The 26,659-nt window shown below is 35.1% G+C and overlaps 4 protein-coding genes across 5 annotated transcripts in view; 1 reads left to right on the top strand and 3 right to left on the bottom strand.

Moving 5' to 3' along the window:
• LOC106139217 (tyrosine-protein kinase Src64B) overlaps nucleotides 1–5,687 on the bottom strand; it is a 63,984-nt gene extending 58,297 nt beyond the window's left edge. For both annotated transcript variants that reach the window (XM_060946712.1, XM_060946715.1), the window contains exon 1: nucleotides 5,438–5,687. The gene's annotated coding sequence lies outside the window, so the exon portion shown is untranslated. The remainder of the gene's footprint in view (nucleotides 1–5,437) is intronic.
• A 1,479-nt stretch (nucleotides 5,688–7,166) lies between these two features.
• On the bottom strand, nucleotides 7,167–17,596 carry LOC106141369 (tonsoku-like protein). Its single transcript, XM_060946590.1, has 14 exons — nucleotides 17,436–17,596; nucleotides 17,099–17,356; nucleotides 16,538–16,703; nucleotides 15,722–15,998; nucleotides 15,178–15,331; nucleotides 14,414–14,618; nucleotides 13,832–14,021; nucleotides 13,378–13,609; nucleotides 12,958–13,070; nucleotides 12,353–12,539; nucleotides 10,511–11,891; nucleotides 9,149–9,324; nucleotides 8,111–8,819; nucleotides 7,167–7,878 (listed from the first exon to the last, which is right to left on the bottom strand). The coding sequence occupies exons 1-14, from the start codon at nucleotides 17,446–17,448 to the stop codon at nucleotides 7,533–7,535; spliced, it is 4,407 nt and encodes a 1,468-aa protein (XP_060802573.1). The 5' UTR covers nucleotides 17,449–17,596; the 3' UTR covers nucleotides 7,167–7,532.
• A 2,722-nt stretch (nucleotides 17,597–20,318) lies between these two features.
• On the top strand, nucleotides 20,319–24,833 carry LOC106141367 (U3 small nucleolar RNA-associated protein 6 homolog). The gene is made up of 8 exons (XM_060946541.1): nucleotides 20,319–20,537; nucleotides 20,812–21,124; nucleotides 21,340–21,531; nucleotides 21,951–22,151; nucleotides 22,579–22,680; nucleotides 23,276–23,479; nucleotides 23,713–23,898; nucleotides 24,388–24,833. Exons 1-8 carry the CDS (start codon nucleotides 20,446–20,448, stop codon nucleotides 24,796–24,798), a joined length of 1,701 nt encoding a protein of 566 aa, XP_060802524.1. The 5' UTR covers nucleotides 20,319–20,445; the 3' UTR covers nucleotides 24,799–24,833.
• LOC106141636 (mitochondrial carrier homolog 2-like) lies at nucleotides 24,829–26,030 on the bottom strand. Its single transcript, XM_013343275.2, has one exon. The coding sequence runs from the start codon at nucleotides 25,930–25,932 to the stop codon at nucleotides 25,039–25,041; it is 894 nt and encodes a 297-aa protein (XP_013198729.1). The 5' UTR covers nucleotides 25,933–26,030; the 3' UTR covers nucleotides 24,829–25,038.
• Nucleotides 26,031–26,659: the final 629 nt, after the last annotated feature.

The following is a 26,659-nucleotide window of genomic DNA, read 5'->3' as shown; positions in this document are numbered from 1 at the left end:
CAAACTAACTGTTTTAAGGTTTCCTAAATGTTTTGGTCGAAGCGAGAAACGAGGCACTATCAATCAATCTTAGTTCTGTGATAAATTTTGTTACATCTTTACATAAATCAATCGACTTCCTTGTTTCTATTTTAATTTATAGACAAAATATAACCGATGATAGACATGCAAAATAATAAGACTAAGCAAGAACCGATAAAAACTTAGTCTGAGAGAAATTATTCGTTTTTTTATTTAGATTCGTTAAGTTTCAAGAATACTGAGGTTTATAAATACTGAGAACAATAAAAAAAAATTATAACATTATTTCGTTGAACGTACATATGCAAAATCTTATTATTTCGTAGAATTACTCCAAAATTAAGCAGGCCAGCCAACAACAAACGTTACGATACGGTACTACTCGGTTCGTTGAATTTTAGGCTGAAATTTCACGCTCAACATCAGATATTTAAATTTAGGTAATGTCTAAAATGCATAGAACAACCAAATGAGTTTAAACAACTAATCTTTTGGCACGATTTTAATCCTGAACATTGAAACTTTCTTTATAAAATAATATTTAAAAATAGAGTACTGCAATCAAAACATAGTGAAGCTATAACTACATTTATTTCGATGATCTGATTCATATGTTTGTTCATAAGGTTAACTCTGCTATTATTTAAAAAAAATATCATCATTATCGTTTCAAATAAACGTAAACCGTCGAGTTACCGTCGTTTTTCCTATTGATTCAGAGATTACGCGGCATAAATAGGTCATATCGTGGGGTTGAGCAAAATAACCTCAAAACTGCCCCATAAATAACCTATTAAAAATATCAGCGTATTCGCTGTGAGACCGAATATTGTGTCACTGGATTTTATTGCCCTTTGCAATGTGATACATGTCTGCAATCTACGCTTTAATATACCTAGCCCGAATTTAATGAAAACTGCTATTAAGCTTCTCGGAAAATGGTAAATAAAGTCTGCTAAGAGAACTGTACGAACAATTGTATAAAAATAGCATAAAAAGATACTGAAGATTAAGATGTCAAAGCGGAAAACTATGCAAAATATAATATACTCATTTTTATTAAAATTTTGTTATCGGCCCATGAATTTTCTACTAGGTAGTATAAATATTTGAAATTCAAGTATGTAAGATCATTTTAAACCTCCTCATAAATTTATCTGTGTTACTTTTCTCTACGTACCTATATGAACATAGAAAAATCGTATGTATTACTTCTTAGTAGCTTGGTAGCAACTTTACATAACTCATGTAGCAACATATTCCGTAAGACGTAACATACATTTTAGGCAAATTAAGTTAATAAAAAGTTGAATCACTCGACTTCATTTAGAACCGGACCTTCGACACCAATCCTTAACATCGTAAGCAAAATAACAGTGTCAGTTCTGCGAATGAAACGTTGTTGAATCAGCAACTGAATGTTTCTTTGTTGCCAAGAGATTTCTGGTCACATCGTGCATCTACATATATTCCTGAGTGCATCGATACTGCGTGTCTATTAACACTTTCCGTAATCGATGTAGATTTTATGGTGTTTCGTTACGCCCGTTTCACTGATCTCTCCAGTAACACGGTGATGTGATGTGAGTGACGTATAGCACTTTCTTTCTTATCGAGATCACCTTTTACTCTAAGGCTATAAGAATTAGAAAACTATCAACTATCTTAAATTACAAAAGTTTTCTGCTTTAAACTGTTTGCATCTTTGGTGTCTGTCCTTGGTGAGTTGTTGGTATAATAATTATGTGATCGAAAATTACCCTCAAATTCCTAATCTGAAATTTATCTCTCGCGGCAGATCCCCCACAACATGGACTGACCTCATCAAGTGATCCATGAAGTGTTCCTTTACGAAGCGTATACCTAGTGCCATGAACAGGGAGAAATGGAGAAGTATCGCAGAAACTGCAACCAACCTCACCGACAATCCATGACCACGACCTTTCCGTCAGGAGTGTACGACTAAGAAGAAGAAGAATGTACCTCTTTGAAAAGTCGATCTTTACAAAGAACAACATAGTAGTTAGTTACAATTTACAGCTACGAATTACACCTACGCCTAATTTCGCACAGAGGATAATAAATTCAACATTCTCCAAAGTACAAATGCACGTTGTTTATTCGACGGGTGCCACTATCATAATGCAGCGTAGGTACCGGTGCAACAAGATTTTCCCATTTAACAGGCAATTCGTTGTGAATTTTCAGGCAGAAAATACACAGGCAATATGCTTTCTTGGCCCAGATTTGCCGGTTCGTCGACCGATTTCGTGCCAGCGGCTCGTATCACCAGGTGATGCATCGTAAGCCTTGCTACAAACTAACGAGATGGGAGATTGTCCATGTGCAATAATGTGCATGTCAGGAAGTCCCGTCGATTATTCATGGTCATACATTGCAAATGCTGTAGCGTTATTCAATATGTCGAAAAAAAAACTTATATACTTAAAATCCAGTATCATCTCATTCGGTAATCTTTTTCTATCAAACGATAACACTCCTGTAAATTGAATGGTAGTTTAGTTGGTTCTACCTGCGAATATCCAGGCGTAAGCTTAGACTACATATATTGACTGTAATAGCCCTACCAGCGAGACATTTTTCACGGAGTAGGTAACTTTGAAGTTAAAACTGCCTGTAATCATATAAATTCGAAGTGTAATAATTCTACATCTGTGACCATAATGCTTTCACTAATGAAAAAATGGAGATAAATCAAAATCCGTGAACGAATATAAGGCTTAATTTTTCGAAGGCAACGTCTAGTTCTACGTAATGTAGGAAATAAACAAAGCAGTATATATTTGTTTCTATGTAATGAGCGTCATTGGTGTCAAGTCTACTAAAAATACACATGTGAGAGATCTGCACTCTCCGTGTTTGTGTTGTGCCGAAGCGTTTGGAATGGATGTATATATTTGGAGGAACTAATATTCTATTTTTGCGGAAAGCTCGCTCTCGTGGAGTGTTTTATTGGGTATAAACATCGATTTCTTATTTTTCGATTTCAAACGAAACGAATAAATAGTTTGCAATACATTTCAATAGATTTTATAACGTACATATAAGACTAATATTTAGTTGCAGCAGTGATAATTGAATAAAAATAGATCTGATAGAAATGGACAATTATTTAGACCATATCTTTTTTAACGTTTTGTAGCTACGTATTTACCTACGTGTTCCAGCACAGGTTCGAAATATCATCAATTGGCATCTACGTTTTACACAAAATTTTAAAACGGGTCTTGACTTTTTTTTAATATAACATTTCATGATTCGAATATAAAAAAGTTATGCATAAAATGAGTTCTATTTCAATTTTCTTATTCCCCCTGATAAACAAGACAAGATCGCATCAACGGCGCCAATGTGGGCGCCTCACTGTCGGTCTACAAAGGATAATATGGGGATGTAGGACGATAGTTTTAGCGAAGGAAATGTATGTAATTGTATTACCCTATATACATATTGTATTGCCATTCATTTCTGGAACCGCAAAACGTTCTTTTGGGGTTCTTCAGAAGGAAAAAAGGACAAAATCTGTACATGGTTGACTTAGTTTAGGGTTTGGGTAAATATTTTTGTCGTTAAGTTTATTGTCAGAGCCAATTGTTCATAATGTTAGTCGATTGTCTGATAGTACCTACATAACGCGGGCATTGGGGTCATCTTATTACAAATCTGAATATAATCTTAAATCTCAAATGCTTATTATGAAACGTTAAGCAAACTGTGCGATGTGATCACTAAGTGAAAGGGCAGTTAATAATCGAGGGCCTTGAAAAGTCCCATTTTTCACTATTAAAGTCCCGACTTTGTTGAGTTTGATGGCTGTGTCTACTCCGTAAGAGATAAAGACGTGATTCTAAATATGTATGGCAAGTCAGTGGGTCCTGGAATGGCGAAGTCCTAGGGGAGATGAGACCTCGGAGGAAATGGCACGACCCTCGCTTCCGTGAGGTCTACTATCTTTGCGTGGGCCCCCTTTCCGAAATGTATCTCTTCAATATGTATTCTGCGACTTCAAGTGACGCGAGTACATTACGCGATATCATGTTTCGCGACGTAAAGCCAAGATTTCTTTGACCGATCTCTACCTGGGCCGGGCGAAGGCGACATATTCATTGTTGCCCAGACAGCTGGCCGACAGCCGGGGTTTCATTGCTGTGTAGTTTTGGGCACTTTAGCCCACTCCATATCTTTTACACAGATGTAGCAAAGGCGACTTAGGGTAGTCTAATTAGCTGTGGATTTTTGTGGGTGTTGTGCTAGCAACCTGTCACTGTTTGATTGAATCTCAATTCTATCCTTAAGGCATATTGCTGAATGTGGCCTTTCAGTCATTTCAAGGCTGTTGGCTCTCTTTACCCCGCAAGGGTAAGTGAATATGCTGAAGACAAAGTACCAAAATTTTTTCTGGGGTTTTAGTTTCTTCTTATAGAATACCTTCAACAATGTACAGTAAATACCCAAATAATGTATGCATGTTGTTGCCATGACAGTCGGTTTCCGCAAGATGGCTGATGGTGGCACATCAAGGCTTTTACAAAAATTTTATAAAGCAGTAACTACTCTATAAAATTTTTAGCTAAAGCTTTTACTCAGGTGAATTTTATAAAGAGTAAAAGGTTGTTAATTTTGTGGGTTGTATGTGCTAACCACACGTCTACATCCCTTGCGGGAAAAACAGAACTAGCAATCTTGAAAGATTGACAGGCCACATTCAGCTGTTAGGCTTAATGATAGAATCTCTCTATTAAGTAATAAAGAGGACAAACTTAAGCTACATAGCTCTGTTTTCATATTAAGGTCGTAAAGTACAATAGCGTCAATAAAATTAATTTTCATCAAATTACATAGGGATAAGTCTGCCATTGTGCATTTTTTTTGTGCCTTTTTATGTACATCTTTAAATTTGTTATGTACAATAAAGTATTTACAAACAAACAAACATGTCTTCTGACTCACAAGTTTTATGAGGAAGGAAAACTATGTATGTGTACATATGAAAAGCTGGGTTAGTAGTTGCTCCCTTAGTGTGTAGCATACAGATTTAGATTAAAATGGTTTTACTACATTCATTTACAGTAACAACTTTTGACCTGGCATCTTCATCATTCATATTAGGTAGTAACACTAATTCATTAGCCATTTTTTTATTTTTTTAAAAAAGAAAGAGTTGTCTACTGTGTGACTATTTGCTATGTTTGCAAGTATGTGTTTGTAATGTCAGTAACCTCTTTAAAAGGTGTATTACTTACAAACAAAAAACGATCCTTAAAAAAGGAAACTTCCATCAAATAAATGTTGTGTAAAAGCCATTATGCTTAATAATGTTCTTAATATCAAATGAATATTCATTACAAATATTATAACTGCAAATTGGCGGTAGGTAGAGTTTATAAAAACTTACCACTTTGTTGAACTAAGTATGCTGCGGAGGCTTCAATATTTCAAACTTCTTGGTCACTCGAACTATACGCGATACGCGCACTGATGATTTAAGATAATTATGAGGTGGAAGATGTTCTAACAGTTCTATCAAAATTCGAAACGTCTGATATTACTCCGAAACAACCCCAGAAACAATGGAAAGGATTTGTGATCACAGATATTAATATTAATTATCTAAGTTATTAATTTATTTTTTGATCTATATGCCGCCCGATCTGTTTGTGAAGTGAAATGAATGAATGACAGACAAAACAATAACATGACATTGACATAAGATGTCATTGTCAGCCAAAGACGGACGTTTGGTGTCGGCATGTAGGCAAAACACAGAGGAAAAGTGCCAGTGCCAGGTACCTGGCACCAAGTTGAACACAACTCTAAGTCTTACTGTGCATCCCGAAAGGACTTGTTACGAAAGATGAAACTTGGATGAAGTAGTTAATTACTTAGAAATTGGACTTGGAAACTTCTCATTAAAATTACTCAAAGAACTTTGCGTCTCTTTCTCCTATCTTTACTAATATTGTAAATGCGAAAGTATGTTAGATATCTCTTTAAAGCTAAACCACTGAACCGATTTCTTGAAAGTCCCTTTTTTTTCGTTAGTTTCTTTCGTGCGCAGCATGGAGGACAATAGGCTATTTGACTGTTTTAAAAATATACATTTCTTTTATGTCATCAGTCTTAATATAATTTTTTTGGAGCGATTTGTATTAACGCGAGATAAAAATATTGCATTATTTTAACAAAATCCGTCTCATAAAATTAGGGTTTTTTATGCAGCTGTCACGTGACTAAAAACGAACGTGATTGGCTGTTTCTGTTATGACGTCAATTATCCATAAACAGACTGTGGATAGTACCGTTCCTTAGTGTTCGCTATTATTTTTCAAGATTTTATAAGTGTTTGATCGCTCAGGATTACTCAGATAACATAGGTATTTAATAATGGAAACCAATTCCGCGAAAGCTGACAGTCGAAACCTACCAAAAGTGGACGCAATAATGGTTGGCGTCTTCTTCAAAAACAATCTAGATTTCTATGATGCCGAACTGAGGAATGTGAAAACATCAATGTAAGTATATCTTGGTAACCACTGATCTTAGAACATGATCTGAAACCACTTCTTGCGAATATTCAAATCCATCGGCACAGAAAAAAACAGTTTCGTAGGAGATTTTATTGTTGTATTAGTGCATTGAGGCACTGCACAACATTTATAGGAACTCATTTTAATAATTTTCACACATATGATGTGGCACAAGTTAAATAAAACAAAAGAAAATAAAAACTTTTCGAAACACCAACAAGCTTTGTATGATATTTACACGAAATTTACGTCACTGCATGCCATGGCCGCCATATTGCTAAAAGTCGCGTTTTGGCGGCATATTTGAATATTTCAATTTCTTTTTCGATTTTTTTTATAAAATAGCTGTAATAAAGGCAGAAAAGTATTTTTGTAGGGCTTCTTATAAACAAATAAATACCCTAAGATAGTTTTTAGAACTTTGTCAAATAGCCTATTCTTTTTACACAAGCGGAGTCGGGCGGAAGCTAGTTAAAAATAAAATAAAAAAACCATATTCGTGGCAAAATTAAAAATCATTCCAAAGAAAGATATATGTACTTAAGTCAAAATAATACAAAAACTACAAAATAGAATGAAAGATTTAATTGCCTTACTGCTATTTATTTACATGAAAATTTTAAACAAATTCAACTAAAAACAATAAATACATCTTATCAAAAATACATTTTCCGTTAATTTTTTGTACCATGATAAAGTGAGTATATTAATACACACTCCTTCCAGTATTAACAACTGCTCTGCTGCTAAAGTACCATACTGTTATTTCTTTTTATATTAAGAGCCAACACTTCGGTAGAGTCAAGTAGAGACCTCCTTTTATTTCTTTTTTATGTTAAATTTTTAACTATGAACTATCTTACAAAAACCTCCTAAATTAGCTGGTTCCTTACAATTTTGATCGTAATTAACATACACTAAAAATGCATCAAAGCATTCTCACTTTATATAAATTCTCAAAATTCACTTGGCTGTAAACCTAATAACACCACCATCACAATGTTCAATCACTCCTCTCCCTTTGAAGCAGTTTAACCATGTCTTCGAGAATGACTTAAAACTTTCCCTCTCTGCGTCCGTTTGTGACAGAGGAGTCACGTTTATCTCTGGTATACATCTTCCGAAATCTATGGCTGGTAGCCATACTTGGAAGTCCGAGTCGGGCGAATATTTGAATATGTCTTGACATCCATCTAAGTTTATTTGCGGCACTGGCGGCTGCCTTTGTAGAAGTTTCTTCAGTGTGATAAAAGTTAGAAGGTTATGCTTGAGAGTTATAGCTTGAAGATGCTTGGCGCGACCTAGAGACCTGTAAATGATAGATTTATTGAGAAAAGGAGCATGACAAATCCCGTTGATTTTCGTTTAGGCGAGAATTTCAGGATCATCAAATCCTTTCTTTCAAAATAAATAAGTTGTGTAGTACAGTTTGAACACTTTCTGGACGAAAATTGGACGTTTGAGAGGCTAATAAGTATTGGCTTTACAAACTCATTTGCTGAATATAAATTTAAATATTTAAGAATAAATGTAACACAAACCTGAATACTCTCATAAACTGTCCATCCACTAATTTACAATCAGATAGGCCGAATCTTCTGATCTTCAATTCCTTAGCCGAATCCATAAAGGCTGCAACACACCCTACCACACTCCCTTGTACACCAATATTATCCAGCTCCAATTCCGTCAATACATTAGGATTCAACGACGTCATTAGACAACTAACCATCGCTTGTTTAATCTCATTATTACTTAAATCTATACATTCTATACTATCAAAATTCATATTCGATTTAACTGTTTCATTCAAAGCATTCTCAGTTATCTTACAATTATTTAACTTCAACACTTTTAGCCGCACATGCTGACATAATTTCACGATATTTCCAAAGCCCTCATCTGATATAGGATTGTAATTCATGTCTAAATCTTCAAGAGATTGGCATATAGGCCGAGTGGATTTTTCAAATATATTTAAAAGGTATTTCGTTCCGTCTTGCGTGATATTATTTCTGCTCAGGTCTAGTTGTTGTAAATGCCTCAATGTGCAGAGACATTCGGCTAGGTATTTCATGCCGTCGTCTCCTAGATTATTGTTGGATATCAATATGGCGGTGATGTGTGTCTGGTGTGTCATGGCCCGGAATAGTGGTCTGATCTGTGAGGGAGGCAAGGTCCGCGTGCCGAGCGCAAGGCGGTGTGTCGCGTGGCTTCTGCCTATCGCTTGCCGGATCTCTTCTGATGTTGCTGTGAAAGAAATTATTTTGAACCAGTCGTACATCAAATCACGCCTTTTCCCGAAGGAATAAGCAGAGACTAAGTATATTTCACTTGATCTCAATGCATACTTCTTTCGCTAGATCCACATTCATAATTCTCTTCATGTAAGCTCAGTCGAATCGGGTACTTCGCTTGCCGCTTTATAATTTAGTAAGAATACTTATTTACATATTCTCATCCGTGAAATGAAAATAAGAGATAGGGGCTGATAACTAGCGCATCGCCTTTTAAAATTTGCGCGAAAAGATAAAAGATCGTGGTGATTTTATGTATGTATTTAATGAATAGAAACTTACAAAGTCCCAAAGCGTCACAGCATTCGAGATATCTTTCCTCAGCAGGTGACGCCTTCCAGTTGGTGACGCAAGTCTTCAGTTCTGGAGACGAGAGCACCAAGCTTAGAGGGTCATCTTCCGATAGTATAGCCCCGTCTGATGTCATCAGGCTGAATACGGGACGGACGCCTGTCAGTCTGAAAAAAAATTCAATACATATAATAAAACTAGCTGTGCCCGCGACTTCGTCCGCGTGGAATAGTTATTTTGGGCATCATATTTAGTTTTGCAAACATCCTCCTCGGCTTTATCAATTATAGCTGCTAATTATTATGCGACTTGGCGACGACTTGGCCCACATCATTACCCGCGACCGAACGGAGACCGTATATATGCGTTTAGTGTGAGAGGTTGTGCGTTTGTGTGTTTGTTTGTGCAAACCAATGTTAGCATATATCTCCAAAACTACTGGTCCAATTTTAATAAATAAAAGGTCAGGCGGTCACGCGTATTAGAAAGAACACTGGTTCGCCGTATTAAATGTTTCGCTGCAAATTGCTTATAACGACTATATCTCAAAACCTATTCGTCTGATTTATATACTGTAAATGGCAATTTTAGTCTACATGAAAAGCCGAAAGTAATAAACATATTTATTTGGATAAGGATTAATACTGAATTAAAGAAAATTGGTTTCAAAATAACTCATGTTTATAATGAAAAAATAATCTTAAAAAATGAACATAAAAGTGGTTATTGTAAGTAAACCTTAAGAGATAGATATATGCTCTCGCGGACTTTTTTGTGGCAAAAAATGAGTACTACATCTTTAGTACATTATTTTACTATATCTTTGTTGGTTTGCGTAGCGTTCGCGTGGAAAGCTCGCAGATGGCCGACTCATTCAACTTTCACCTGCATTGTTGACGTTTCCCGTAGGAAATCCGGGATAAAATGTACCCTATAGCCTTCCTCGATAAATAGACTATCTAACAGTGAAAGAATTATTCAAATCGGTTCAGTAGTTTCTGAGATTAGCGCGTTTAAACAAACAAATAAACAAACAAAACAAACTCTTCAGCTTTATAATATTAGTATAGATTGTAAGTTAATGATGTCTATACTTGAAAGATATTGATATTGGATTTCCACTGACGAACAGTATAAAAAAATATATTTTTAGAATCTATGTTTATGTGAGTCTGTTTGAATGCAGTTTTCTCAGATGTGTTATGTTTGGTCCTAGTTAAACTGGTATACAAAAATGTCTCCCCACCCCTCTGGTGGCAATACAGGGGATCAAATTTTGAATTATTACAAGGATTTCGATTTTCAGCAGCCGAAGTCAACACAAAGAACAGAATAGTTAAAAATAATACTTACTTGTAATACCTCGATTTAACTTCCTCAACCAGCCAGCTGATTGTCAATTTATTTATCGTGTCCAGTTTCAAAGATATCAACAACACTTTGTCTTCTACTTGCACTTTAACGGCAGCAGGTGGCAAAATTTGCGTCTTTATCGGACGCCCGCTCTTCGAAGACTGAACTATATTGATCGGTTGTATCATATTTACTGGTTGCACTATATTGGTATTCAAATTATGGACTACATTAAAACCATCGTTGGAATTAAAACAAAAATTTTCACTAGAAGATTTGCGCGAAAACGATGGAGTTGAGGAGCGTATAATGGAATCGTTATTTCTAGTAAATTCTGACTCGCTTCCACTGTTACTTGAGTCGTCATCTCTCTTCCTTTGAAAGCCAGCTTTGAGTAAGGTACTTTGAGTTTTACACCTCCTTCTCATATTCTCTCTACTATCTTTTGATCTTGATTCATTTAGATCATTCCTAATGTTTTTAAAAGGTTCAGCTGTGGATTTTTTAGGACAAATATTTTCAGTGGAATCTAAACTATTATCGCTTATATCCACAACATTGCTTACACGAGATTTACGTTTTAAAGTGTTATTATCAGTTAATGGTTCAATCTTATTTAAATTCTCTATAGTATCTTTAATACTGTCATACGAAGGTTTCTTTGTTGTAACAGTAGCTAAGGGATCACTTAATTTTCGTCTTTTAGATTTATTATTTAATCCTAAATCGTCATCTAACCAATCATCGTCCACTTCTTCGGGGTCTAATAACGCTGGTTTTGGTTTAGACTTCTTAACATCAACTTCCGGCAACTCATCTATATTTCTATTTCTCAAAGCAGATATTGCACTTCTGTATTCATTAACACCGGTATTTCTATCTTTACTCTTACTTTTTAATGATTCGTTTGATCTACCGTCACTTGAATCAGAATCATTTGAATCATCTGAAGGAAATGCAGCTAGATTCTTTATATTTTGCGATAAATCCATATCTTCGTCACTGTCATCTTGAATTATATTACGTCTTTTGAATTCTGGTGATCTCAATTCTTTGATTTTGCTTGTGATTTTTGAAGTACTTGGTGGTGTTTTATCTTTGACAGGTTTTATTGGAGTCTTAGATTTAGATCTATTGAGGACATGTTCAATTTTATCTGTAACATTAGTTTTATCTTTCAGGTTGTGTATTTTGTTGCAAATATTATTGTACATATTTTCTTCATCTTTAGTCAAAATAGTGCCAGTCCGCCATTTTTGAAGAACATTTAGAGGCGTTTCGCCGAAATCCGTTTTTAAAGATGGAATCGCACCTTTTTCTAATAACAATTGAACGACTTCTAAGTGGCCATTGCTTGCTGCGTCGTATAATGGTGTTATTCCTGAAATTATTAGAAATAAAAAAGATTACAGTTATCTTAATATTTAAGATTTATTTTTGTGTTGCATTCAAACATCTCATTCTCTAAGAAGTTAGTATTTGCTGATCTGAGAATGTACCAACATATCTAAACTTTTCAGATAAAAAATATTGACAAGAAAAAAAACGTCCATTTACTTTGTGTAAAATTTGTAGTAATTTTAAAATTATACCTAATGTTCAAAAAGGCGTATGATTTTTTGATATTTAGCGCTGACAGCGCCAAGTGAGCAACACTGGCAGCAACGTTGAACTGAGCCGCTTAATTATACAGCTTTTAATGTCGGCAAGACCAGAGTCGACGGCAGACTGCACGAATTCTAAGCATCAAGTACTGATTCTTATTAATAACGTCCACAAGTCCGTTTAAAATAAGTCGATTTGCTTACGCTATACTTAATCTAACTAAACTAAGTAACTCACCATCGCAGTTCGACCCTCCCCTATCGTTGACATTGGCCCCATTGTTAATTAAAATATTGGCGACTTCCACGTGTCCATGTATGCAGGCCTCGTGCAAAGGCAGCCATCCGGCGTTATCTCTCACGTTCACGGGATGGCCTTTGCCTATAAGCCGTTCTACTAACAACTTATTACCGGATATACAAGCCTGGAAGACCAAATAATATTATGATGATCCGGAAATTAAAAATTGATATTGCTTCCTTAAAATTTTATCTACCGACAAACAATTCTGCTGTTCGAAAGAAACAAATTAAGTAGTTCATCCATTTATAAAAGGACTAAATATATTGTTTCATTTTGCTGTTAATATAGTTGAGGGAAGATAAAAAAGAAAAATATTACAGGTTTGTAAGTAGCTGTAATGTAACAATCATGTCAGTTATTATAATATGAAGAATTAAGAATGAGATAATTATAAGATAGCTGAACATGGCCTATCAGTATTTTCAAGGCTCTGACTACCCCGCAAGGGTTATAGACGTGATTATATGTATGTATGCATAATTAAAGGAAGTATAATATGATAATTGGTTAAGCCCAGTTCTAATTGAAGATATACTCACTACATGCAGTTGAGTTTCGCCTTTCATGTTCTTTTTAATTGCAAAGCCTTTACCCCTCCTTCTGGTCTCCCTTTTAGCATCAGCTACATCTTCCTCGTTCGTGTCAGATAAATCTGTGAATGAATAAATTATTATTATAAACTTGAGATTTTAAACAGACTTACTTTTATCTGGAATTTCCCATGTCTCAGAGAATCTAACTAATCTAGTAACCTATGTCACACCCGAAGGTCTATTCTAAAATCTGTGCCAAATTTCGTAAAAACCAGACCAGTAGTTTCAAAATCAAGAGTTTTTGAGTTTATTCATAACAAACATACAAAATTACAAATATATTCTCTTAGCCGCCGTTGCGCAGCTCGTGAAGCACTTTAATCTTTAAAATAGGCTAATAATTAAGAAATTCAACGTTATTCATACCAGTCAGGTCTTCAAGGCATATATCGTCTCCAATATGAGTGGTGTCCTCCTCGCAGCCAGCCGAACTCTGGTCATCCTCAGAATTGTCCAAATGATCGAAGTCATCGTAACCCAACAAACGGAGTTCATTCTTAATATCCTCCATTTTGTCCGTCTCAAAGTACTCCTCTTGGTATTTCAGGAGGTTTTTCAGGACTCTTATTTCGTACTTTCTCTTGTTCCATTCGCGTGCCTGGATTCGAAATTACATGTATACATTTATTGTTTATTGGGTAGACAGAGCCAACACAGTCATAAAAAATGTAAGGCCTTTTTCAATGATGGACTTAATGACGGAAATGGGATTCAAATTGCGACAGTGCTAACTACTAGCCCATCGCCTACATGATGCAAAAGATGATGCAGCTTAATAATGCAATTGAAAAACACCACAACAAAAAGAAGATAGACTTACAGCATTCCTAGCGTCGATACACGCTTTCTCAACTAATTCATAAGGTTTCTTAGCCAAAAATAGTGTCTCAGCGATGTTGTATAACGTGGTAAATGCTTCTTTGGGCACATCCTTTATAAGATCATACTCCTTTTGATAGTACTGCAAAGCTTCACTGTAGCAACCCATGTCTTTGTAGGTTTGGTACAGGCTGAAAGGTACACACATATATCACGTCTTTAATCTATTACGGAACAGACAGAGCCCACAGTCTTAAAGGCCACATTTAGAGGCTAAAGACTATTTAATCATAACTTAATTAATTAGGTTTAAAATAACTACTTAATGCTAACATCATTATCTGCCAATCAGCCAAGCAGATAAAAAAATTGCCTTTTTTACCCTACGTCACTGATTAGCCACGTTCAGATGTATGGCTTAATGACGGAATTGAGATTTAAATAGTGACAGGTTACTAACCCATGGCCTAAAATAAAACTCCCACGTTTATTAGATTTTCTCTAAGAGCTATATTGTAGACGGATGACCAGATTTAAATATACCATATGATTTTCAGCAAATCATTTTTAATCAATATCTTACCTGACATAAATAGGAATGAGTGTCTTCCCACAATCTCCATTCAATTCCGCGTGGTCTAACATTTTCAGGTAATACTCGACGGCCCCCGAGTAATTCCGAAGGTGACAAGCCCCGTCTCCGAGCTTCTCGTATAGTTTCTTGAAGGTCAAGTGGTCCGATGGATTCGTTGATATGAGCAGGTCTTCAGTGTAACACATAGCTGCAACTGTAATGGGTATTGCGTCGTAAGTTACTGAACTGGCCTACAAATTATTTCGCTTGTAGAACGAAATAAAAGTTCGCTGATAACCTGGTTAAAAAGAATATTTTGGAGGGAGTTTTTTTTTTTCATTAGTTTTAAATTAGACCAAACTAAACACATCAGATACATAATGGTTAATTTATAAAAATCTTGCTTTATCATAATTTATAAAAGGCTTCTATTGATTATTATATATAGAGGATGTTTGGTAAATCGCGTTGCATATTGAAAGGGAGCACCCGATATCTGATTCTCATTTAAAAAAGTTAGAAAATATAACGTTAAAATTTTACCTAATTACTTATACAAGATAAACAAGATTTTTTTTAATCGACGCAAATTCGCTATTTCATTTATTTTGATCGTGACGGCGCCGGCCGCTAGTAGTCTCGTAGCAAGCGAACGGTGGTCAAACATTCTGAGATTTTGTGCACTATTCATGATATAATATGTCCTTAAATATGTTTAGATCCCTCTTATCAACTGTTTGACAACATCTTTTAAGTACAGATTAGTTACATACCAACTTTGAGATTGGATTCAATATTTTCTCTTTCATCCTCATCTGGAGTTTTTAACTTCCACGCTTTGAGCAGGACTTGTTTTGCACTTTGGTAATCAGACATTTTGCATAAAATGTCAGCCTTCGTTGACAGAGTCTCACAGGTTTTTAATACCTGGAAATAAATAAAAAATATAAACAACTGAGGCCTAATCAGAAAAATATAGTTTTTCATCATAACCTAATGGATAATCAATCTAGAGCAAGTGGCAAGCATATTTATTTATTTAAACTTAATGCACGTAAATGGTCAATTTGTGGACTAAATACCACAAAGCATTCTCTGCCAGTTGATCTATTTTTCCACTGTACCTTTTGCAGGGAGTCAAGAAAGGGGGGTGCTGTTTGAGAAAGCAAACCCAAGAGCAACACTCCTTTAAAGATACAGCTTGTATAACCTGAAGATTGGAAGAGACATGGATGGTGATCGGCTGGTGTGCCACAGAACAAGCAGCCTCCATGCACTTGCTGATCTAATAGCTACATTGAACGATAAAGGACTCACCTTATCTTCAAGCCGACTAGCAACCTCTAGGGCCTTATTCAAACAGCTCAAAGCTGTAGCATAATCCTTCTTTTTATTAGAATACAGTGATGCCTCAGTCATATAGCAGTTGTGTAGGACTTCATACAAATCCTGACTGTTGCATATAGAAATTGCTTTCTTTATGCAATCCACAGCCTTGTCGAAAAAGCCCAGGTACTCTTGGACAACGCCAATGTTGAGGAGAAGGCGGGCACGCATGTCCATGAGCTCATGTTTGTTAACTTTTCCATTCAAACTGTAAATTAGTGCTTGTTAGTAACCTGTTGTTGCCAACCATATAAATTATTTTTACAATAACTAATACTAATGCACTATCATATAGGATCACTTAAAGTGAGTGTTGCACTTGCACTAATATACATGTAACCAAATTCTAAAAAGCTGATTAATCTTAAGAATTTGTACATTATTAACTTAGCCAATGTCTTAAGTGGGTCAGTTGACCTCTATCATTCCTGATACATTGTGCCATGTCATCATATGATTACCCTAAGCCTAAGGTATTGGTCATAGACAGACTGAAACTCAAATTCTGAACCCTATACCTTACAGTTAATATAGATAGATAAAACTCTTATGGTTACATAAAAGACAGATATGGTACAAAGGCGGACTTATCGTTAAAGCAATCTCTTCAACTGATGGGTGGTAAGAAACCAAACAGGTGATTGGCATTTGTGTAGCACAAGATAAATAAATGCTTAGACATAATACAATTCAAACAGAAGTATAACAGAGTAGAAATTCAACAAAATACATGTAAAAAATTATTACTTTTCACATAAAACAAGTCCCTTCATGAATGCTTTCTCTGCTGCTTTCAGAGAAGTTTTTGTCTCATCACTATCATTTGTGCTCTGTCCTTGCAATAAGTATATTCTGCCCAAAGTTGCCAGGGCCCGCTGCTCCTCTACTTGATTCTTAAGCTCTTTGGCTATAGCTGGAATAAAATATGTATGTATAAATGGGATATCCTGCTAAAAGTGTCCGAAACAAACATTGTAGTAATACTGAAATAAAGCACACAATCCTCAAATATTAATTGTTTTTAAGAATTTTGTGATTTATTGAAACATGTAAAGATCTTTTGTTATACTTGTAAAAAGGAGGAAACCACACAGATTGAGTTAGCATGGCCTGCCTTGAAGAATGAAATTATATTATACATCTTTTTGATATAATATCTTATATCAAAAAGATGTATAAGTTTGTATATCTACTAATACATAATAAATGTTTGCAACATCCGAAAGGGTAAATATGAAGATCTGGTGTACATATAAAAATACCTTGTTGTACTCATATTATGCAAATAAAAGTTTGAATTTGATTTACCTAAATGTCTCTCTTCATACTTCAAAGCCTTTTCAAACTCAGCCATCAACATATACATTTCACCAATCATTCTGTTGCAAGTCCCCCATTCAAGTTTGAGACCCAACTCCTTAGTAATAGAAGCTTCATTTTTATATTCTTCTAATGCATCACTATAGCGATTATGTTTGTAGTAAAAAGTGGCCAAGTCATTACAAGCCTCCGCTAAAGCTCGTCTGTTACTACCGTTCAAAGCTTTCTTTTTCTTCCGAATAAGTTCTGAAATAAACAAGAGATTATGTATTGCAGATTCTTATATTTAACCTTAAAAGTTGCACTTCGTAATATATGAACTTACTTTCTTCTTCCATGTTTGATACTTTATATTGAGTTGAAGATTACAACATTTTAATATTGAAATAAATAATAGATTTGCCTTCAAATTAGCCTGAACTTCACATTAATTTAATATTATTAATAACATAAACAAATCAACAAAATCTTTTAGCGCCACCTTATCCCAGTACAAATGACATGACATTGACTTTCACAATAGAAAAATGACAAAGACATAATGAAGTGCGGTTAATGGCTTATTTACATGAGGCTATTTTTTTAAACATACCAAGCAAGAAAATTTTTAAGCCATTGATAAAGACATTATAATGAACAGTTTCAAAATCAGTGGAGCCAATGTTTTCTTTCTCCATTACTCGTATAGAGTAGATTGGCTCGGGTATGCGTATGAATACGTTTTGACGCGAGTCCCAGCAGTACAAACCAGTAAGGCATTCCACTAGTTTTTTTCACAACACACACCGAAACACAACTCTTTGTTTGTGTTTATGTGGTTGTATTGAGTGGAAAATATCACTGAACAATAAATGAATCGCTTCTGGCTTTATCAGGACATTTCAATATAATATATATCTTAACTAACCCCATCGCCCCCTGGGTCACCTTCCCAGTGCAATCAGTCTCCGCAGGGCAGCTTGTGGCGAGCTGTTGGGGAGTAGCGACCCCACGGACCTGAGTGCTCCCAGGGGAGGCCCCTGTTCCTCGCCTCCGATCTTCCTTCGCCAAGGTCGGAGTGGAAACCGATGAGGGACAGGACCCCTACCTCTGGCTTGCCTTAACCGGCCGGTCAGAGTGGAGTCGCGAGAGCTATACGCTCGAAGGATGAAAGTGTAAAATGTCATAACGCCGGGGGTGCCTGACTGGATCACCACGATTTCACGCCCCGCAGTCTCACCTCTCGACATCCTTAGCCACCCACGCCGATGTTGCCCCTTTGTTGCCAATCATGGTGACTGATTTGAGGGGCCCATTTAGTGAGTGGCGAGTCACCACCTGCCACATAATAATCACGTATTCATGATTATGGCAGGTGTCCGAACTTCTCCAGCAATAGCCCAGTTTAAATCTATCCAAACGTCAACTCCATAACCCATCATCCTTTTCCTTATTTTGTAATAGCTCCACCTCCTGCCGAGACCTGTTCATGGACATATCGTCTATTGGTATGGCCGGGAACGGGTTTTGGCAGGAGAACAACATAACATCAACTTCTCCAAAGGGCCTCTACGTGTTGGATTTATATCCCCACGCAAGCCTCTCAAAAATCCGGGGTGTATAATAGACCCGTGAAATCGAAGCGGAGAAACATAATAATAAAATGTTTATTTCGGACATTATCCATATTTTGTTAGTAATTTACAAAGTATCTTAAAAACATTACATTTGACTTCATTTTTAAAAAATTTGGTGGTTTAAATTATTTTTAAAAAATTTTCATTACATTTGACTTTATTTTTAAAAAATTTGGTTATGTTGATAGTGGTATGCTTGTACATAATTATATTATATTTATATTTGCCCTCGGTTATCTTGATGTCCGCTGAACCGATTTTCAGGAAATTGTTTGTTACACTAAAAAGGTTTAAGAAATGTAATCGACTCCAAAAAAGAAGGATATTTATTGGAGGCGGTTCTCTTTTTACAAAAGTTATAACTTAACATATAATCACGTCTATATCCCCTGCGGCATAGACAGAGCCAATAGTCATCAAAGACTGAGAGGCCACGCTCAGCTGTTTTGCAGGTTCAGGTCAGGTTGCTAGCCCATCGCGTAAAAGAGGAATCAAAAGTAATATCTCTATAGTATTTTTGTAAGCTTAGTTAACACTTTACAGGACAGTACGGTTATAGCAGTGTGCTAAAAACTTAGAAGGTTGACAGCCCGGGCACCGCAGTCGTTTTAAAAGATAGCGTAAAGAGCGCTACGGTGGGCACCGTGCTACGTTCATACTATCATTGTAAAGAACAAGATTTACTGTCTATCTACAAGTTATTCAAACATTGTTACTGTCAAATCTAAGAACTAAAATACATACATATTTACATCGTGTAGAACCACAAAAAAGTAGTTGATATAGTGACACCACGGCAATAGCCGTTTAGTTCGCCTAGAACATTCTTTGAAACATCAAGTCAGTGTCGCAAAAATTTGTGACAGAAAACGTAAGTATTTTACTCATTCTTATAAGATTCATATGTACATATGTTGTTATAAAATATAGTATCGATACTAATGCCATTACACAAATCTCGAACTTACTTTGGGGCTAGCTCAATTTGTGTGATTTGCTCAAGTTCACTTTTTGTCATAGATGAATAAAGACGAAGAGAATAATCAAAAAACTGTTGGAGGATGTGTCGACCCCGGAAGATACCGACGATGATAGTTTATTTGAAACATCAGAAAATACTGAAACAGACCCTTTTGAGGCTAACTAACCGTCTTGTTGGTTTAAGTTTCTATTTATAATAACAGTCCGGTTGTATCCGTACAGCGGGTATGCCCGTAGCGTAGACGTATATTGATATTTTAGTAGTCATTTTAAAGGTAAAATACATTATGAGAAACGAACTTCCTCTGATGGGTCTGGATCTTGGATGTTTATCTATACAAGTATTTATTATAAAATATAATATTGTTGAGTTAGTATCACGTAACACAAGTTTCTAACTTACTTCAAGGCTAATTGAATCTGTGTAATTTGTCCGGCATATAATTATATTTATTATTTATACAGCTATACGGTATCAGCTACCGAAATCACAATCACAACACATCATTTTATCGATTTTCGATTGAATCGATGGACTTCATTCAAATATCGATAAAGAAGACACGATTACGAATTTTATAATCAGGCAGGCCTTTTTGTTACATCTCTACACTAGTAAATAAAATAACCTCAAAAGTTACCTCCGGCCTGGCCCTAGCATTTCAGGTTGTAAACATTGTTTTATTTTTAATAAATAATAGATAACTTGAGACAAAAAGGACGAATTAATCACAAAAAATGGCAGAGCAAGTAAATCAACGTATAGAGGAAATGATAAATGAGCTGGAGCAGATGCGAAGAACTAATTTATTCGACGATGAAGAAATAAGGTTAGTTTTAATACACACAGTCTTGAAAAGTCTGAGATGGACACTTAGCTATTGGTTCAATGATGGAATTGAAATTGAAATAGTGACAGATTTGCTAGCCCATTGCCTAAAAGAAGAAACCCAAGTTTATAAGCCTATTCCTTAGTCACTTTTTATTTTCGGAAAGTTATGGAGTAGTTTTATTCATAAGTGTCGGAAATCAAACGGCAGTGAAAAAATAGAGTTTAGCAATAATATATAAGCAAGTTTTATGATACAATAATTTATTTTTCAGGGATATATCGCGGAAACGTAAAGAGTTTGAGTACAAATTACAAAGAAGGGTAAAACAGAAAGAAGACTTTGTTCAATATTTAGCTTACGAATTGGCCTTGCTAGAAGATATATCATTAAGACGAGAGCAAGCCAAACTCACTGAAAAAAAGAACGATATTGAGTATGCTATAGCAAAGCGCCTAAACAAAGTTTTTAAGCAGTTCATATATAGGTTTCAAAATGATATTGAGATCTACTTTGAATATATAAAATTTTGCAAGAGTGTTGGTTTTGAACAAGCTATATCTACAATAATAGGTCAAATGTTGCAGGTAAACACTTTATGTAGACTTACCATATTCTTTCCAAGGCAGGTTGGTTCCAGAGAGAAGACTTTAATTTTTTTTTAAATTTTATACCTACATATGTTAATTTGACCCTGACCTTTGAGAATTCTTTATGATAAGATATCTCTTTTGCATAGAACAAAACAAATAAAACTTTAAAAAATAACAGACACATATTTAAAATTGTTCTCTACTTTTAGATACATGGCGACAAACCCAAAATGTGGCAATTGGCAAGCAAGTGGGAGAGAATTGAGCAAGAGAACCTGGCCACTGCTAAGCAGTTCCTTCTCAAGGGCATACACAGACATCCAGATTCTGATGTTCTTTATTTAGAACTCTTTGAAACAGAACTGTTGATGTATTTCAAAGCTGAATCAGAAGAAGAAAAGGTAGTTGCAACATTTTTTAAAACAAAGTTGCCGTTAACCCCAGCTCCACCTGTGTTACTTATACTCCTGTTTACCCACTTTTGGTGTTTCTAAATTTTTTTAAAAATATACAATTTCAGTCCTGAAGGTCTGTTCTGGAGCATATTTGAAACAAAGCATTAGGATTAGGACTCATCTTCAAACAATGTTTAAACTAACAAGTAATCCATACCTCAAAATTTTTCTTAATTGTAACTTTCAGTAGTATGCTCAAGATATCCCTAATAAATACATAAATACTTAAGATTTTATAAATACTTAAAATACATTGATGGGATTAAATTAGGAGATAAACTATTTCAAATTGTCTTCTACAAATTTTTGACATTGAGCAAAAACAAAATGTGAACAATATAATGATACAACATTTTTGATTTCAGGAGAAACAAATCAAAATTGCAGATGTTGTCTGGCGAAACGGAATTACAAATATCCATGATGTAACATTCTTGTTCAACCTCTGCGATTTGTGCTTGAAGTATGATGCACACCAATCAATTACAGATGAAATAAAAAAAACAATATGGTCAAAAAGAGACCAAAAAGAAGTATGGTCTTATATTGCAGCTAAGGAATTAGAGGTATGATTTGTATATATTGATCCTACTAATTAGAAATTACAAATGCCAAGGTTTATAAAGATGTGTTGTGTGTTTGTTACTCTTTCACTCCAAAACTACTTAACGGATTTTAATAATACTTTGCGCAGTTAAGCAGTAGGCATTGGAATAACATAGTATAATAAGAGGAGTCATAAACTATTTGTAACATTTAACAGTTTGTAAAGGATAACTTTATTTATTCTTATTTTATTTATATTTTTTATTTTTGTTTAATAAAATTGCACTATCTATATGAAACAAATTGTCAATTACATACCTACATTTCAGTGCAATTTCTAAGTCCTTATATTATTCATATTGTAGTTTTTTTTTACTTTTTTGACAAGAAACAAACCTCTACTGTTTATTTTTTATTTAATTAATTACTATAAGTTATTTCTTGCAGGGTACTCATTGGGAGGAAATTGAAGAATTTCTACATGAAGATTCACATTTTCCCAAAAAACTTACGAATTTCATGAGTGTTTATGAAGAGGCTTTACAAAAGGTATAGGAAACAAAAAAAATCTCGTACCTAACATATATTCAATTGATCTTTTTTATCTATATTGTTATGTTCTTAACTCTGCACCTATATTTTCTTTCTAATCGTTTCATGAAGTTGTGAGAGGTGACTGAGGGAATTAGCTCTTTCACCAATGTGCAACACATCATTGGACAGCAGGCAGGCAGCCTGTTTTAACATACATACATATGATCAAGTCTTTATCCCTTACAGTATAGACAGAGCCAATGTTTTTGAAAAAACTAGAAGGCCACTTTTAGCTGTATTGCAATACATGGGTTGACATCAGGCCGGCGGCCGGTTGTAAAACTTAACCAAATCAATGAACATGGGAATTAATAAGGGTAAAAATTTAAACACCAAATACCTAGTTGATTGTTGGATAATGTCTTCAGTATGAACTCCATCTTTACTTTGTACACTGAACAGTATGTATATCAAGTTATCCTGCATGGAACTCCATGACACAATAATAGAGGCGAATTTGCAATAAAGTGCTAAAATAAGTGTGCTGTTGACTGTACCATATAGACTATTTAGTTTAATGAAGCTTTAGTAAATAAAACATTTTCTTTAGTTTTTAGATCAAAACTTATGCACCAAATACATTCACAATCTACTAGGAGTTACTGACTCCATATGCAGTGACAACCAAAAGATTGATGCTGTGAAGCAGGCATGGCTATTTGGACATGAACATGGCTTGCTGACCAATGACATGTATGAATTTGGCCTTGAATTTCTGAAGCTGGAAGATCAGTCACAAGAGGAACTCAATGAGGTTAGTTATAGGCAGACAAATATAAAATCAATTAAGAGATTTTATTAGTTTTTGAACATGCTTCAAAAAGAAATTGGTGTTTGAATCACATGTTTGAGTTTAGTCACTTTCTACAATATCTACAGAAGTTATGTTGCGAAAGGACTAAAGGACTTTGTGTGAGATGGCTTTAAAAAGGGCGAAAAAATGTAGTGGAAAAGAACGACTATATTTTAACATTATTTTATTTGTAGATTTTAGATGCAGCATCAAAAGCAAATCCACAACTAGTTTGTATATGGAAAGAAAAACTGTTACTGAAAAAATCAGATGATAAAGCCATGTTATCTGTTCTTCAAGAAGCCTCCAAAGTGTTGAAAACAAATGATGCACTAGCTCTGTGGAATCTCACATTAGATCACATTAATTCAGATGAAACAGTAAGTTTTTAAAAGAATAAGTGTCAAATATATATTGTTCTTTTTATATGCATGCACTTTAGGTGACACCAGAGGTTCTAGATTTAAGTCCCAGTTAGGGCATACTAAGAAACGAACTATGATTGACATGGTTCATTATAAGTTTTTATTATAAAAATATAGTATTGTTGAGTTAGTATGTCGTAACACAAGTTTCGAACTTACTTTGTGGCTAGGAAAGCTTAAATCTGTGTAATTTGTCCCATATTCCATAATAGTGATACCTCTTTTCATACTAGTGTTGCTAATGGTGCTGTCCCCCATTTTATAAACATTGTACTAAATATGTACTCAAAAGCAAGTAAAGAATGTCTTTTAACAGATTTGTATGATCTGTGCAACAAGACAGAATGTTTTGTTCTCACACCGGCATGATTATTTATTTATAGGAATGTTGTATTTGGTATTTAGGTTGTCATACACTGATAACATTTTATCTGATTATTTCAGTTAAAAACATTGCACAAGAGATTCCAGAATTGCGAGAATGTTGTTGTGTTGGCCATCAAACCTAAACTCCTTCAAAAGGTCTATGATCATAATGGACTAAAGGCAGCTAGAGATTTGTATGAAGACTTAATTAGAACTCCACCAACCCAACTTGAAGTACATCAAATAATGATAAGTATAGAGAAAAGTCAAGACAAGTTGAATGTAAAAAATATCAGGAAATACTATGAGTGTGCCATTCAACATCATGGGATTGAAGATATCAGTATTTGGATGGATTATATGAAATTTGAAATAGATTCAGGAAACATTCAAGCACCTTCTACACTTTACAGAAGAGCTATTGCTACTTTGAAGAAAGAACTTGTAGATGAATTCATCAAAGCACAAACTTTAGCCAAATTACAATAATATGTAGGATTAAATGTAAATAATAAACTGTTGACAAAGAAAAAATATATTTATTAATATAACCACAACTCGACTCAACAAAAAACAGTATCCACATGATACACCAATTATACTAAATTATTTACACTCACTTTACATATTTCACTCTCTACAGGAGGCGACTACTTTGGTGATTGTGGAATAACACTTAGCAAATAAATCCAAATAGATAAATGCATTTCTCATTAGGATCACTAGGCTTTATTGGATCTGCATGGCTGCAATCGGTGCAATGTAGTACCTAAATATAAGAGAGGAGCCTCTCTTGTGTTGCTTGTTTCTAAGCAAGTCCCTCCAACAAGTCTGCCAATTCGGGTATGCAGGCATCAATGGTGGATTACCAGCCTTAAGGCTAGAGCCAGCCACCGCCATACAAGTTGTCACTACAACCAGTGGGTATGTGATTGTACTTGTGATAAATGTTAACAGTGGAACTGTGTAATACCTCAAGTCTTTAGTTTTCACCAAATATTTATTGACATAGTAGGCCAAGATACCAGTCACCGCTACACATGTCAAATCTGCAAAAACTTTAGGAACCACACCGTGGAAGAAACCACAAATTCCATCATCTCTATATATTGCAACAATTGCCCCAATTAGGCTGCTGTAGTCTTCCTCTTTGCCGATGAATGATGCCATCATTCTGATGGACACAACATGGAATGGATAAGATACAATGGCAGACGCAGTGTGCATTATCATGTCTCGACGGCCGAGCTTGATGTAGTCTTCTAGTTTAGGCTCTTCGTCAGTCACAATGTTGGGTGGGTCATTGATTTCAGGGAGGTTGATACCACAAGCGTAAATCACTTTCGATGTCAGCTGACTAGATGCAATGAGGCCCAAAATTCGGGCCGACAGTCCACGATAGCAGCCAAAGAAGCCGTCTGATGTTTTGATATATTTGATATACTGAAATACATTAGGTAACACCATTGCTGGACGTCCAAAAAGTGTTGTAGACCGGCGGGGAGGCATAGGTTCGTAGCCCAGTTGGATCAACACTTTTGCATATTCCATGGGATGACAAATTGTAGTGACCAGCAGTTGGGACGGCAGGGCTGCAATTTTTTCTTTCTCAATTTCGTCCATTTTTTACAATTAAAATAGTTTAAATTTTAGTGGAACCTTCTGAAATTAAAAATGACTGTCCAATCCATAGATTAGATAAACAGATGACAGCATTGACAGCCGATTTTTTTCTCGATGGATGTGTCACAGAGCTGTCAATATTTTTTTAATTTATGTAGGCGATGGTAAATATTATTGTATATCACATATCAATTTTAGGCGATGGGCTAGTAATCTGTATCTACTTGAATCTGATTTCCACTATAAAACCATACAAATGCGCGTGGCCTTTCGGTTTTTTCAAGACTATTGGCTCTGTCTACCCTGTAAGGGATATAGACGTAGTAATATGTATGAGTGTATCATTTGCTTATTCAATCTGTTTCATTCATTCTTAACACATGAATAAACCATCTAAGCATGCCTATTTCTACTCCTGTTTTCGGAGTTGTTGATTTGGGTTTAATTATAGGTTTCTTCTTGCACATCATAGTTTTTCCTATCTTACTCCTCGTTTTTCTATTCCTGTTACTCAATTTTGCACCGTACTATCACAGTTTTTAAGTTGTCTCACGTCTTAAAATTATAAAAGTAATATGTATTATTGATTCTAACATCAAAACACGGCCTTTCAGTCTTTTGAATACTGTTGGCTCTATCTACCCCATAGGGGATAAAGATGTGATTATATGTAGTTGTTTTTTTTATTCAGGCAACATAAATTGGCGTGATGCTTGGAAATACCTAT

This window comes from Amyelois transitella, chromosome 11 (assembly GCF_032362555.1).
Source record: "Amyelois transitella isolate CPQ chromosome 11, ilAmyTran1.1, whole genome shotgun sequence".
Taxonomy (NCBI): domain Eukaryota; kingdom Metazoa; phylum Arthropoda; class Insecta; order Lepidoptera; family Pyralidae; genus Amyelois; species Amyelois transitella.
This window is presented reverse-complemented; position numbering and strand designations above follow the sequence as displayed.